The sequence below is a fragment of the Colobus angolensis genome, unplaced genomic scaffold, assembly GCF_000951035.1.
Source record: "Colobus angolensis palliatus isolate OR3802 unplaced genomic scaffold, Cang.pa_1.0 Scaffold28, whole genome shotgun sequence".
NCBI lineage: Eukaryota > Metazoa > Chordata > Mammalia > Primates > Cercopithecidae > Colobus > Colobus angolensis.
The window spans coordinates 6,832,919-6,848,489 of record NW_012116043.1 but is presented as its reverse complement, the minus strand read 5'-3'; the positions used below and the strand labels follow the sequence as shown (position 1 = coordinate 6,848,489).

At 51.9% G+C, this 15,571-nt stretch overlaps 1 protein-coding gene across 4 annotated transcripts in view; it reads right to left on the bottom strand.

The window, feature by feature from the left end:
• Positions 1 to 15,571, bottom strand: part of KDM2B (lysine (K)-specific demethylase 2B) — a 161,859-nt gene that overhangs the window by 87,710 nt on the left and 58,578 nt on the right. For all 4 annotated transcript variants that reach the window (XM_011948515.1, XM_011948516.1, XM_011948519.1 and 1 more), the window contains exon 9: positions 5,780 to 5,895. In XM_011948515.1, the coding sequence (XP_011803905.1) occupies positions 5,780 to 5,895 (116 nt within the window). The remainder of the gene's footprint in view (positions 1 to 5,779; positions 5,896 to 15,571) is intronic.

Genomic DNA, 15,571 nt, shown 5'->3' with positions numbered 1-15,571 from the left:
CCCAATCACACTCCCCACCCCCCAATCACACTCCCCACTCCCAATCACACTCCCCACTCCCTCTAATCATACGGCCCACCCCAAATCACACTCCCCACCTTCCTATTCACTCCCCACCCCCGTAATCACTCTCCACCCCCTCTAATCACACTCCCCAACCCCTCTAATCACACTTCCCACCCCCCAATACACTCCTCATTCCCCAATCATACTCCCCACCCCAACCACTCTGCCACCCCCTAATCACACTCTCTACCCCCCAATCACACTCTCCATCTCCCAATCACACTCCCCAGCCTCCTACTCACACTCTCTCCCCTTCCCCGAATCGCACTCACCCACCCCCACTGCCCTGCTCTCTGCTGACAACAAACAGGTGACATTCCCCATCTGGGACAAAGACAACTAGAAGCCGACCTTGGTTCTCCTTTTGCCCTAAAATGCTATTTTCCTACATTTCTCAAAGTGCACATCTGGAAAAGGTCCAAACCCAGTGTCTCTGAGAGTCCTGGCTCTCACTCAGCTCCTGGCCTCAAGGCCTCTTCCCACTGCGGGGCCTCCTCTCTCCGCCTGCACACTGGGCGCTGGGCTCTGCCTGCCTCTGATGGATGGAATGCTTTGCAATGCGATCATGGCCACCACATGCTCTTCAGCCCCCGGGGGGATACACAGAATGGGGACTATCACCTAGCGGTTTCCTTGGCTCCAGCTCCTTTCCTGAGATCCCCAGTTTCAGTGCTGGGAGAAGTGTCATCTTTTCTCATAGTTACTAGATCGGTGCCCTCTGCAGTGTAAAACAGAGGGCCTCCTAGGCATGAAGCAAACCTTGATTTCTCATGAAGAAGGGTTTAGGGGACCTCAGCCCCACCTCTATTCAAAAGAAAGGGACAAAAGATTTTGGAAGAAATTACCAATACCTAAAAAGCAGGCTGAGGACAGACAGACCCCCATCCACATTTCCTGACATGAGACTCGATTCGTAAATCTCTGAAGTCGGCTTTGACTTTTCAAATCTTTTTGACATTGTCCAAGTCACTCTACTCAGACACCATGACCACCTGGGAATCTTTCTAAATCAGGGGGAAAAAATTGGGGGGCTGCATTTCAGGAGGGAAAGATAAGTCTCCCTTCTTTGTTGCTGAACCCAAGGGAAACCAGCTGGGTGAAAACAAATGCTGATGAAGGAATTCAAATTTATTTTTTCATTTTATTTTTTTTTTCCAAGAGAGGACTGTGGGAAACAAAAATTTGCAAAGAATTGACTTACAAACAGGTTGTCGCCTTCCACCCTTCGCCTTCAAAAGGTTTCAGCCACATGCCTGGGGACATTAAACATACGGTTGCTCAACATTATTTGTTGACAGACTCGGAGCCTCACCAAATTGAGTTAACCAACGTCAGTCCAAAACAAAAGGCAAGGCAGTCACAAGGCATGCAATGCTCCCAGCCTGCAGGTCATCCGTCTACCAGAGGACCTCAGGTGCCACCTCAGCCCTTCCTCAGGGGCCCAAGTCATCTTCAAGCTGAGTGACCTCAGGAGATGACAATGAAAGTTTCTCAAGTGTATCTAGAACTCCCAGGTCACAAGGACTTGAAAAAGTCAAAATGTGAGAGTAGGTGGAAGTGTCCTACAATTTGTTTTTCTCCTGGAAAAAAAAAAAAAAAAATCAATGGAAAAAAAAAAAGTCCAATGATAGGGGGAAGGGGAGAGGGAAGGTAAATTATTTGCAATCTCCAAATAGATTCACTGGCTGTGAGGGACTGGGGCGAGTCGGCATTACCTTTTCTGGGAAGGCTGCTTTCACTAGAGCCATTGGGTGGGGAGGGGGGGTGGGGAGATAAATAAAAGATAAATATAAGAGAGATGGCAGTTTAATGATCATTTGGACCATATCTATTCCTTATCAACCTAACTGAAGTTAAAAGAATGTAGTGATTATCGAGATGTTTTAGGTACCAAACGCACAACATATTCACTCGTTGCCGTCACTCTTTCATCACTCTTCACAGCTTCAGGATGAGGGGAAGGGGAGATTTCACCTACAAGGGCTGGGCAATGGAAATCCACCAGTCCCCAGATGCCTGTATCTGTTTGTGCCGCCTCGTGGGCAGTGACACTGCAGGACGGGGTCACCTATCATCTTGCCAGAAAAATCTAAATGGTGAGGGTAAGACACAGCTTCCCAGGGAACCCTGGAGTTCCCTAGTTTAGATAGGGGTCCCCACCTTGGGCCACAAAGGCAAATTCTTTTTCTTTTTTTTTTCTTTTTTTTTTTTGAGATGGAGTCTCACTCTGTTGCCCAGGCTGGAGTGCAGTGGCTCAATCTAAGCACACTGCAACCTCCACCTCCTGGGTTCAAGCAATTCTCCTGCCTCAACCTACCGATTAGCTGGGACTACAGGCGTGCACCACCACGCCTGGCTGATTTTTGTATTTTTTCAGTAAAGATGAGGTTTCACCATGTTAGCCAGGCCGGTCTTGAACTCCTGACCTCAGATCATCCGCCTGCCTTGGCCTCCCAAAGTGCTGGGATTACAGGCGTGAGCAACCGGCGCCCGGCCAGGCAAATTCTTTTTCTAAGACAAAGCCACACCACGGAGCTTGGAGACGGATGGTTCCCTCTTTCCCACCTCTGGCATTTGGTTTCCAGGCAAAGCCATGTTTCAGGACTCTTAAAACACCTTTTTTTTTTTTTTTTTTTGAGATGGAGTTTTGCTCTTGTTGCCCAGGCTGGAGTGCAGTGGTGCAATCTCAGCTTACTGCAACCTTTGCCTCCTGGGTTCAAGCGATTCTCCTGCCTCAGCCTCCCAAGCAACTGCGATTACAGGCATGCACCACCAAGCCCGGCTAATTTTTGTATTTTTAGTAGAGACGGGGTTTCACCATGTTGGCCAGGTTGATCTCGAACTCCTGACCTCAGGTAATCTCCCCACCTCAGCCTCCCAGAAGTGCTGCAATTACAGGCATAAGCCACCATGCCCAGTCTTTAAAACACTATTTTTAAATGGCCATAACCTTCTTAAGAAAGCTCTCAGGGCTGTAAAGAATGAAGCTGTAATGAGCTGACAAGGAGCCCTGGCGTCTTATCTGGTTCCAGAACTCCCTCCCCAGTACCTTTTGTTTGCCTTGGCTCCTAAGGCATAAACAATTGGGCCTAGTAGCCATGCCCCTCTCCCAAGATTAGAAATCAAAGCAGATTAAACAGCCTGCCGCTGTTCCCAGCCCAGTCTGCCCAGAGCCCCCCGCTGCCAGCCTGCTTCACTGAAACCAGATGGGGGTGCCCACTCAAGGGAAGGGACAGTAGGCCCCGGTGGGGAAGCGGACCTGCCGTTCTCGATGAGGATGCGATATTTCACATAAGCTCAGTGTGACACTCGGGGTCCGGCCAGCACCCTGCCAATCGTCATGGGTGGGGGAGGGGAGCTGGGCTCCTAAGGGAACCATGGGGCCCAAATCCACTGACTTTACAATTGAATTCCTGGGGAGGGTGGGGTGGTTGTCCAGCAAGCTGCCATAGCCTTTAGAAATCCCAGCCTGACTCCAGCTTTCAGGAATTGCCTGGAAAGTCGTGGACCTGACTTCTGCTAGATTTCTCCGTCTCTATTCCACACATCTGCTCGTGCACAAACTGGCCTGTACTCCAGGACAGGCCAAAGAACAGTTGGCCGGAGCCCCAGACAGCATTGACCCAGACTGTGAGATGGCCGCTTGTGTCCAAACAGTGCCTTTCTTCTCCTGAACGCCACGGGGCAGCTCCTCCAGACCAGGGTGGCGGCTGGCCTTCCCCAGGTGGGACGGGGATGGCAGGCCACACAGAAGCGAGGGGAGAAAGTCCACAAAACGAGGGCCTCCCACGGGGCCCCAGTCCAGACCCAGGTCTCTGCAGATCTAGGCGTCACGCGTCAATCTGAAGAGGTACACACGCCTCGCAACATCTGACCACTGAACACAGCTCCGAGTGGTCTCCAGGAAACCCCCAGACAAGGGCCCGCAATGCTGAGACTATTCAATGTTCGGATACAAAGGAGGTAGCTAATACTTTGCTCATGTATGTGATTTTGTGCAAACCAAGGCCTGAAAACAAGACCAGCAAAGACAGGGGCTCGGTACAGAGCAGGTGCCCTTGTGAGAACTCTCCTTAGATCTATGCAGAGCAACACCTCACCAGGGCAAAAAGTCATCTCAGAGGCAAATCCCAAGAAGAAATGGTGTGGTCTGGCTACAGAGTGGAATATTATTCAGCTATGAAAAGGAATGAAGCTCTGGCACATGCTACAATATGGATGAACCTGGAAATCATTATGCTACGTGAAAGAAACCAGACACAAAAGGCCACATACTGAATGACTCCATTTACATCAAATGTCCAGAATAGGCAAATCCACAGAGATAGAAAATAGATTAGGGCTAGCCAGGGGAAAGGTGGGGAGAAACAGGAAGTGACTGCTTGTGGGTACAAGGTTTCTTTTTGGAGTGATGAAAATGTTCTGGAATTAGTGGTGATGATGATACAACCTTGTAAACACACTAAAAACCACTGAACTGTATACTTTGAACGGTAAGTGAATTATATCTCAATTTAAATAAAAGAAAATGAATATTTGAATAGCTGTGTTGAAAAAACAGGAACTAGTAGAACGAGAAATGGGCCTTTTTTTGCCCCAAGTCTCCAGGTTTTTGTTTTGTTTTGTTTTGTTTTATGTATGAGACAGGTCTGGCTCTGTTGCCCAGGATGGAGTGCAGTGGCGCGATCTCAGTTCACTGCAACCTCCACCTCCCAGGCTCAAACCACCCTCCCACCACAGCCTCCCAAGTGGCTGGGACTACAGGCTCGCACCACCACGCCTGGCTTTTTGGTATTTTTGGTAAAGACAGGGTTTCATCATGTTGGCCACGCTGGTCTCGAACTCCTGACCTCAAGTGATCCACCCACCTCGGCCTCCCAAAGTGCTGGGATTACAGGCGTGAGCCACCACGCCTGGCCCCAAGTCTTCAGTTTTTTACCCAGTTTGGGACTTGTCTTACGTCCCTGGGGACACGTGATCAAGTCCTAGCATGAGAAAGGTGGTGGCAAGGTCGGGCCACTTGTCCTTTTCAGGGACACTCATGGAGCAAAGGACACACATCAGTTACCTAAGCCTCCACCCTTGGTCCTAGGACATGGGGTGAGTAAGGGAAACTTGATGTGTGGGAAACTAGCACTGTCCCCATCAAGGGCAGAGAAAAGCCTCAGCCCCAGGGAACTAGGGACGTCCCCAGCACATATGGAGACTAGCTCAGAGACAGTACCCAGGGGGACTCAGACACTGGCTTCCTCAGGGTCTCTCCCCAGTCAGATCTGGGGTCCCTGGGGAAAACACATAGCCAAGACCTGACCTCAGACCAGGCCAGGCCCTTCCAAGGTCCACAACCACCCTCCAAACAACAGTGACCAAATCCCCCAATCCCTCGCACCACTTTCTCCATGTGAGGAGGAGGAAGAGGCAGGGTCCCTGAAATCTCACGGTGCTTTCTCAGAGGTACTTCCTCTTCCACAAGGGGGTTTTGGCTGCCCCCAACCTGGAGGTGAACAGAAACTCCAGGGCCTCCGGGTGGGGCTCCTGCGGGCATTCCCCTGCCCCCCGCCCTGCAGAACCAGAACTGAGGCCAGCTTGACGCAGGAAGCGGGAGGGAGAGGGGCAACTGTGGAGGACTTCAGCATGACCTGTCCCACACACGGAGCACCGGCAGAGCTCAGGGGCCGGGCGCGCACGCGACGAGAGAAGGGAACCTCCTTACCCGCGTCCTGTCCTCGATCTCGTAGATCCGCAGCTGCATGGGCACGTTAAAGCTGTGCAGGATGTTTCCGCCGAATACCAAAGAGTCTACAGGGGTGTAGACGGCATGGATCCAACCTGGGGTGGGAAGGGCAAGGAGAGGATGAGTCGCTGGCCCCTGTGGGCTCCCACACCTCACAAGGCTGCAGGGAGGGACAGCGAGCGTGCAGGAGAACGCAGGGAGTGGAGAAGAGCAGCCAGGGCCTGAAGCAGCGGTGTCCAGCGACGCCTGCTGCAGAACACCCAGGCCTGGGTCGCCGAGAAGACTCACACTTGCAGCCCCCAGCAGCCACTGCCCGGCTCAAGTCAGGAGCTGGGAAGCTGCAGATCAGCCCCCACTTCTTGAGGACTGTGATGACAAAAACTTCCTCCGGGGACCTGGCTGCAATGGCCAGCAGAGAGGCAGGCCCTTTCCCCACCTACACGCGGGCCAGGAGTCTTGCCTCCCCTCCCAGGTGGCACATACGTCCAGAGCCTTTCCTCACCATCCCACAGGCGTCACAAAGGATGGCTTGGAACCATGACGAAGGAGTGACGTCTTGCCAGAGCTGCAGGACCCAAGCACTTTCCTCCGCCCAAGTCCATCTTCTTGTCATCAAACTCCACCCAGGCCCCTTTCCACAAGGTCTCCTTGGTCACACAACGCCTGCATGCCCCCCTCAGCTCTGCCCTCCACTCTGCCCCACGGGCTGCTGGCTGCTGGTCAGTCTCTCCTGCAGCTTCTCACAGCTGGGAGCTGCAGGTTTCCATCTCTTCAGGCTCCCAGCCTGGAGCCAGACACAGTCACCATCACAGGGGAAATGGAAGCGGGGCCAGGTGCAGTGGTGCACCTCTGTGATCCCAGCACTTTGGGAGGCTGAGGAGGGACAATCGCTTGAGCTCAGGAGGTTGAGATCAGCCCAGGCAATATAGTAAGACCTCACCTCTAAAAAAATTAATAAATAAATAGCGGGGCGTGGTGGTGCACACCTGTTGTCCCAGCTACTCAGGAGGCTGCGGTGGGAGGATCACTTGAGCTCCAGAGTTCGAGGCTTCAGTGAGCTGTGATAACGCCCCTGCGCTCCAGTCTGGGTAAGAGAGCAAGACCATCTCAAAGAGAAAAAGAAAAGAAAAAAGGACAATAGAGGGCCCACCTTGTGCCAGGCACAGTGGTCTAAGGGCTTTCTGGGCCTTAACTCATTAATTCTCATGAAATCCCTAAAAAGTGTATACTATATTCAACCTCAATTTACAGATGAGGGCCAGGCACGGTGGCTTATGCCTATAATCCCAGCACTTTCGAAGGTCGAAGCAGAAGGATCACCTGAGGTCAGGAGTTTGAGACCAGCCTGGCCAATATGGCGAAACCCGTCTCTACTAAAAATACAAAAATTAGCCAGGCGTGGTGGCACATGCCTATAATCCCAGCTACTTGGGAGGCAGAGGCATGAGAATTCCTTGAACCCGGGAGGTGGAGGTTGCAGTGAGCCAAGATCACGCCACTGTACTCCAGCCTGGGGGACAGAGTCAAAAACAACAACAAAAATTACGGATGAGGAAAGTGAGGCACAGAAAAATGAAGCCACCTATCAGGATTTTAAGCCTGGGAAGTCAGGCTCCGCATGCTCCACGAAGGCTGGGAGAAAGCCTCTCATTCACTGGGACACAGAGCTAACGCATCGCAATTCACAGTGGTCATACTGCAAGTACTCAGGTGACGTGTGTGGCTCCTGGCTGCTGGGTCACACAGCGTGGGGCTGGGGATGGGCAGGAGGAGAATCAACCCCAATTCACAGATGCTGAAACTGAGGGCACAAAGCGGGAAGTCACTTGCTGAACGAATCACAGCTGGCAAGCGACAGCAGCTCCGTTTTTAGCCACCACGTTGTACAGCTGCCGCTGCATTAATGGCTCCGCACAGGCCTGTGAGTCCCGGGGGACAGGCAGGGAAATACAGAGGGGAGGCAAAAGGAGAAACGCAGAGAGAAATAAGGACAAGGGCGGATAGAGGCGGAGCGATTCACAGTGAAGGACAGAAGAGGGTCGGCTGGGGGAAGGGTACAGCAGAGGGAAGGGTGGCGGCACCCCAAGACCCTGCACCCTGAAGGGCCTGGCCCTGGAGGCCGCTGTCCCCTCCTCTCCTGGCCATGCACTTTATTCTTTTGCTCTGAGGAAAATTACAGCAACTGCCCCTGCCCCCCAAGTCCGAGAGGTTCCAGTCTCTTTCCCCCAGTGAAACACGCCAGCCCTGAGTCATGGGTGGTCACCACTGCTGGGAGCAACGCTACCACCTGGAAGACAGCACAGACTGCGAGACCACTGCTGGCATCTGCAACGGACACTCAGCCGCTGGCTCTCCCCACCAGGACAACACATGGAACAGAGCTGGCCATCCTCAGGGGCGAGCAAGGCAAAGCTCATCACCAGGAGCCCAGTGCTGCCCAGTAAAAGCACAAGGGCTTTGGGCTTTGCTTTAGGGAACCTCATTCTGTGCCTGGCTTCCAGAGCCTCTGGCGCGGGCCATGAAAGACAGCTGCTGTGCTTACCAGGTGTGCAGTTGCAAGCGGCTGTCGAGCTCCCCACCTTCCCACCCCACCGCCTTCACCCTCCTCTGCACAGGAGCATGGCTGCCGCCCTGAAAGAGCCTCTGTCTCCACATGCGCTTCAGTCTCCTGCCTCTGCTGCCTGCAGGCTGACCTCAACATTTCCATGTTTCCACCAAGTGGAACCAGGCTACTGAATGTTGTTATTGTCACCAGCCCCGTTATCCTGGCAACATTTCCCAGTTGTACAGGCAACGAGGATCGTGCGTATAAGATGCAGGTGCGTCTTATACGGCCTCACAAGTCCACCTCCCTCCCTGCAGAAAGCCCAAGTCCAGGGGCTGGGATTCCAGCCTGTCCCCTCCACTCCCCTCCCTTCTGGGGAACTTGCTGAGCAAGTCCTGAACCCATATAAGCAACTGGCACTGGTATCTGTGGTCGTCTCAGTCGGTCATGAGGGCTCTGGTACAGGATGGTGCCCACGTGCATCCATCTTCACCAGCCCTGGACTCTCCCTATTCTCCTGGCAGGTGCAGGGGCCGACACACCTGACTGACATCTGTTGCCCTGATGCGTGAGCAAAGAGGAACACGGAAGAGAGCTGCTGCTGCAAGGAGGGGGCAGGGGATCTGCACGCCCAGACGCTCAAGGGATTCTAGAAGCTTCTACCCACTCCCCTACCCAGCAGGGCCTCAAGGGTGGGTCAGGCGGCCACCCCTGGATTAGCCACCACCACGTCCCTCCCCCAGCTCTGCTCACATCTGCTTCATTACCCACACGCCTCCCTCGGGAAGGAGGCGTGGAAATAACAGCGTTCGTGGGCCCATCCGTACCGCCCCTGATGGCCTCTTGACAGCCCAGGAGGCATGAGAGCCGGTGTTCCCGGGCTGCTGCCTGGGCTGGGGACGCTGGCATCTGCCTCCAGCTTCCAGCCAGAGTCATCGACAATATGAAGGCAATAAACAGACGCTATTCAGGCCAAGCAACCAGGGACAGATGCAGTCATGGATGGGAAGCCAGTGATCCACAAAGCAGCACATTCTCTGGGACCTGAAGTGGCCCAAGAAGGGCAGCGGGGGCACGTGGAGTCTCACCCACAACCAAGACGCTCAGACTCAGAATCCAAAGGCCCCACCCACATCTGCCTCCACCTCTGCGACTTTGGCAGGAATAAACACAGAGGTCTCAGAAGTCGACACGGGGCACCTCACAGATGCCCACAACCCAATCGGACCCTGGCTTCCTTCACTGACATCAGTGAACTCCCTGCACCGGGCCAGGATCAGGAACTGCCCTGTGGCTCCTGAGATGAAGTGAGGATAGCCTCTCCCTTCAAGGACCTCATAGTTGGGATCAGGGGCCAATTACTTCACACCACCCCATGTTTAAAAACAGGGATATTTCTTTTGTTGTTGTTTTGTTGGTTTTTGTTTTTTTTTGAGACAGAGTTTCACTGTGTCACCCAGGCTGGAGTGCAGTGGTGCCATCTCGGCTCACTACAACCTCCACCTCCCAGGCTCAAGCGATTCTCCTGCCTCAGCCTCCTGAGTAGCTGGGACCACAGTCGTGCAAATTTTTAGTAGAGACGGGGTTTTACCATGTTGGCCAAGCCAGTCTTGAACTCCCAGGCTCAGGTGATCCACCCACCTCAGCCTCCCAAAGTGCTAAATGCTGGGATTACAGGCGTGAGCCACCGTGCCACGCCAGTACGTTCCATATGACAATCTGAAATGCTGCCTTCCCCCTAGAAAAATAGGAGGATCTGGATTCCCACCTGGCCCTAGCTGGTCTGGCTGAGCAGATACTGCCCAGTTTCCCATGGCCCCAACCCCCTCCACATCCCATCCAGTCCCCTTCCCTGCTCTAGACCCATTTTATGGATGGATCAGCTGAGGCCCAACCACGTGACACCATTAAGGAACTGCTTCTCAGACGTGCTGGAGTATAAGAAATACCTGGGGCTATCATGATACTTAGGTCTTCAGTGGCTCTTTATAGAATGCAAGAATGGAAAATAACTTTAGGCCAGCCCAAGTCACAGATCCCTGGGTCCTCCCCAGGCACTGCCACCCCCACTTATATGACAAATAGGGTTCCCATACTGGGCTCTGCCACCCTGGCTGCCACCTGGCTGGACATGCTGCACTCAGGAGGGATGGGATCTGTCTTATGTCCCCTCCAGGGCCCCCCCACATCATCCGGCACCAAGTAAGCCCTTAAGAAAGTTTGTTAAATGAGGCCAGGACCAGCAGCTCACACCTGTAATCTCAGCACTTCGGGAGGCCAAGGCAGGCAGATCACTTGAAGTCAGGAGTTCGAGACCAGCCTGGCCAACATGATAAAACCCCATCTCTACTAAAAATACAAAAAATTAGCTGGGTGTGGTGGTGGGCGCCTGTAATCCCAGCTACTCAGGAGGCTGAGGCGGGAGAATCATTTGAACCCAGGAGGCAAAAATTGCAGGGAGCCAATATCGTGCCATTGCACTCCAGCCTGGGTGACAGAGCAAGACTCCGCCTCCGGGAAAAAAAAAAGAAGTTTGTTAAATGAGCAAATAGTTCACACATAGTCACAGAGTCAAAAAGGAGGCCCAGATCCCAAGTCTCCTGACTCCCAAGCTACTGAGGTTCAAGGTAGGTATACTTAGGAATGTGTGTTTTGAAAGTAGGCACACCTGGGTTCTTACTCTGACCTGGTCACTGTGAGATCTTAGGCCTTAGGTATTTTCTGTATTTGTTTAAAAAAAACGGTGTCACATGCCTGTAGTCCCAGCTACTCTAGAGGCTGGGATAGGATGATTGTTTAAGCCCAGGAGGTCAAGGCAAGGCTACAATGAGCTGTGATCACACCATTGCACTCCAGCCTGGGCAAAAGAGCAAGACCCTGTCTCTAAAACAAAATTTAAATTTTTTCTTAGCCTGGCGCAGTGGCTCACACCTGTAATCCCAGCACTTGGGGAGGCTGAGATGGGCAGATCACCTGAGGTCAGGAGTTCAAGACTAGCCTGGGAAACACGGTAAAACCCCATTTCTACTAAAACTATAAGAATTAGCTGGGTGTGGTGGCACATGCTTGTGATCCCAGCTACTCAGGAGGCTGAGGCAGGAGAATCGCTTGAACCTGGGAGGCAGAGGTTGCAGTGAGCTGAGATCATGAGATCATGCCATTGTACTCCAGCCTGGGCAACAAGAGCAAAACTCTGTCTCAAAAATTAAAATTTTTTTTCTTTTTTTTTTTTGAGACAGAGTCTTTTGCTCTGTCACCCAGGCTGGAGTACAGTGGTGCAATCTCGGCTCACTGTAGGCTCTGCCTCCCGGGTTCACGCCATTCTCCTCCCTCAGCCTCCCGACTATCTGGGAACTACAGGCACCCGCCACCACACCCGGCTAATATATTTTTTTTTTTTTTGTATTTTTAGTAGAGACAGGGTTTCACCATGTAAGCCAGGATGGTCTCGATCTCCTGACCTCGTGATCTGCTCGCCTTGGCCTCCCAAAGTGCTGGGATTACACGCGTGAGCCACTGCGCCCAGCCTAAAAAAAATTTTTTTTTTAAATAGGTGGGGAATATTACATTTTTCCATAATGCTTGCAGGGAAGATAAATAATGTACATAAAATGTTCACTGGATCAAGCCATGCTACTCCAGCCTGGGCAACAGAGTAAGACCCTGACTCAATAAAATAAAATGTTCATTGCTTATAACTGTTAACTATAGCTCACCCAGGCTGGCACAGCCAGAGTGGGGAGGTCGAGCCCGCAAATGTGGCCAGGATGCTGCCATAGGCCAGGCTGAGCTGGAGGAAAAAGACATCACCTGGTTCACCCCAGGTACTTAAAAGTTTCCAATCTCCTGTTCCCCGGGGGTGACTTCCACCTCCAGCTTTCCTTACTGCTAATTATAAGGCTAACACCTGGTGACCCCTACGCGCTGCTGACTGTGGCCTTGATGTCCTGACCCTGACGCTGTATTCTCACCTCCTCTGCCTCATCAACGTATGGCCAGCTCAGCAGGGCAAGCTCAAACCCCTTTCTCCAGGTCATTCTACTCCTCAGTCACCTTCAACAGTCTTCCTCTTCCAGGCAGCTCTCCTAGATTACCTAGGAGTAAAGCCTGAAGAATAGCGCCATTTAAAATCTTCCTTGGCAGCCGAGCGTGATGACTCATGCCTGTAATCCTAGCACTTTGGGAGGCTGAGGCAGCAGGATCACTTGAGGCCAGGAATTTGAGACCAGGTTGACCAACATGGAAAAACCCTGTCTCTACTAAAAATACAAAAATTAGCCGGGCCCGGTAGCATACACTTGCAATCCCAGCTACTCAGGAGGTTGAGGCATGAGAATCGCTTAAAGTTGGGAGGTGGAGGTTGCAGTGAGTTGAGATCATGCCCACTGCACTCCAGCCTAGGCAACAGGGTGAAATTCTGTCTCAAAAAAATGAAAAAATAATAAATAAATAAATAAATAAAGTCTTCCTTGCATTCATAGCTGAATTCTATCAGACATTCAAAGATGACTTTGCAAGATGGGTGGATCACCTGAGGTCGGAAGTTCGAGACCAGCCTGGGCAACATGATGAAACCCCATCTCTACTAAAAATACAAAACTTAGCCAGGCGTGGTGGCACATGCCTATAATCCCAGCTACTTGGGAGTCTATGGCTGGAGAATCACTTGAACCTGGGAGGCGGAGGTTACAGTGAGCCGAGATCGCACCACTGCACTCCAGCTTGGGCAACAAGAGTGAAACTCTGTCTCAAAAAACCAAAACAAAACAAAGATAACTTGGTACCAATCCTGTTGACACTATTCCAAAAGAGAGGGAAAGAAAGAATCCTCCCTAAATCATACTATGAAGCCAGTATCACCCTAATACCCAAACCAGGAAAAGACATAACAAAAAAAGAAAACTAAAGACCAATATCCCTGATGAACACAGATGCAAAAAACCTCCACGAAATACTAGCTAACTAAATCCAACAGCATATCAACAAGATAATCCCTCCATGATCGAGTGGGTTTCATACCAGGGATGCTTTAACAAACACATGTCAATAAATGTGATACACCACATAAACACAATTAAAAATAAAAAATCCTATGATCATCTCAATAGACACAGAAAGAGCATTTGACAAAATCCAGCATCCCTTTATGATGAAAGTCTTCCTAAACCATCAGCATCCGGTGAGCTTTCAGAGAACTGAAGACTCCCTGAACCACGGACTGGGAGGTGTGAGGTCAGTGTGGCAGGAGGAGAGGTGCCTAAACTCAGGTCAGAGGCGGGAAACACCAGAATTCGATTCTCCGCTTCGGTACGGAAAAGCTCCCATCCAGGGAGCTGCAAACCCTTCCTGGGTTTCCCAAGACTCTCTCTCTCCGCAAAGCCACAAGTCAAGTACCACAAATCTCAGATGTGTGTCTGTATGTGACTCAGAGGGTGTAGATGCTGGAGAGAATCCCCAGGCCTGGGGAAGACCTAAAATACTCATCTAGGGGCTGGGTACAGTGGCTCATGTCTGTAACCCCGGCATTTTGAGAGGCCAAGGCGGGCGGATCATTTGAGCCCAGGAGTTCGAGACCTGCCTGGACAACGTGGCAAAATCCCGTTGCTACTAAAAATACAAAAATTAGCCGGGCATGGTGGCGTGCACCTGTAATCTCAAGCTATTGGGGAGGCTGAGGCAGGAGAATCGCTTGAACCCAGGAGGCGGAGGTTGCAGTGAGCCAAGATCATGCCACCATGCTCCAGCCTGGCAACAGAGCGAGACTCCATCTCAGGAAAAAAAAAAAAAAAAAAGGCTGGGAGCGGTGGCTCACGCCTGTAATCTCAGCACTTTGGGAGGCTGAGGCAAGTGGATCACGAGGTCAGGAGATCGAGACCATCCTGGCTAACATGGTGAACCCCATCTCTACTAAAAATACAAAAAAATTAGCCAGGCATGGAGGTGGGCGCCTGTAGTCGCAGCTACTTGGGAGGCTGAGGCAGGAGAATGGCGTGCACCTAGGAGGCGGAGCTTGCAGTGAGCTGAGATGCTGCCATTGCACTCCAGCCTGGGTGACGGAGTCTCCATCTCCAAAAAGAAAAAAAATAAAAAAATACTCATCTAGGTCAGTGGACCCCCAGTCTCTGGTCCTTTAGTTTTCACTGGTTGGAAACAGAATGAGAAAAACTATCAAAGTTAAAGTACTATCCTTTATTCTGACATTTTATACTTGTAACTTTTTTAGTGTCAGAATAGACCATGGGGTTTGTTGATCTTAACGCCCATGTTTAGCAAAATTACAAGTTGGCAACTCTGTATTTGTTCCTAAGTTTTTTTTCACTGGTCCATGAAATCAATGGCTGGGAACCGCTGAACGATGGTGCACCCTCCCACCCTACCCCACTCCTGTATCTCAGAGGGTGGCAAATTCCAACTGTCCCTTTTGTACTTCCCAAAACTCCAGGGAAAAAAATCCTGGTATCTCAATGCATAACCCCTCCGGCTAGAAGTCTTTGCCAGGACCTAACTGACTTCGGCTTGCAGCATCTCAAACATACATTTCCTCTTCCTGCCTTCAACACACAGCCACGCCCACACCCCTGCTGCCACGGCTTCTCAAGACCTCCCCCAGCTTGCTTAAGTCACCATCATCAACACCCACGCCATCCCACACAGCGGGAAAGTGATGAGCCACCTCCCAGCTCTGCATAAGGGCTGGACAGAGAGACTTTAGGCCTGTAAGGCTCAGAGGACGGGGTTGGGAGGGAACTTGTGTGTCCCAGAGTTCAGCTCTACCCCACCCCCACTGTAGAGATGGGAGAGCTGAGGTGCAGAGAGAGGAAGAGACCAGCTAATGTCACAAAGAGAGTCAGCAGTAAGGCAAGAGCCTTCCAGCCATCCTTTGAATCCAGGGCCAATCCAGCAACACCTGCAGAGTGGATTGAGCACAGCTTAGAAGCAGGCTACCACCTCCTTCCCCAGTCTCCGCTCCACATCTGCCAGGGTGTCCCCGTAAACGCTGACCACCAAGTGCAATCCCTTCCATCCCAAGCAGGGGTCTGCCCTTTCCCTGAGCCAAGCAGGTCTGAGGACAGCCCTGGGGCCATGGTAACAAAGTCATCCCCGGCCGGGCGTGGTGGCTCAAGCCTGTAATCCCAGCACTTTGGGAGGCCGAGACGGGAGGATCACGAGGTCTGGAGATCGAGGCCATCCTGGCTAACACGGTGAAACCCCGTCTCTACTAAAAA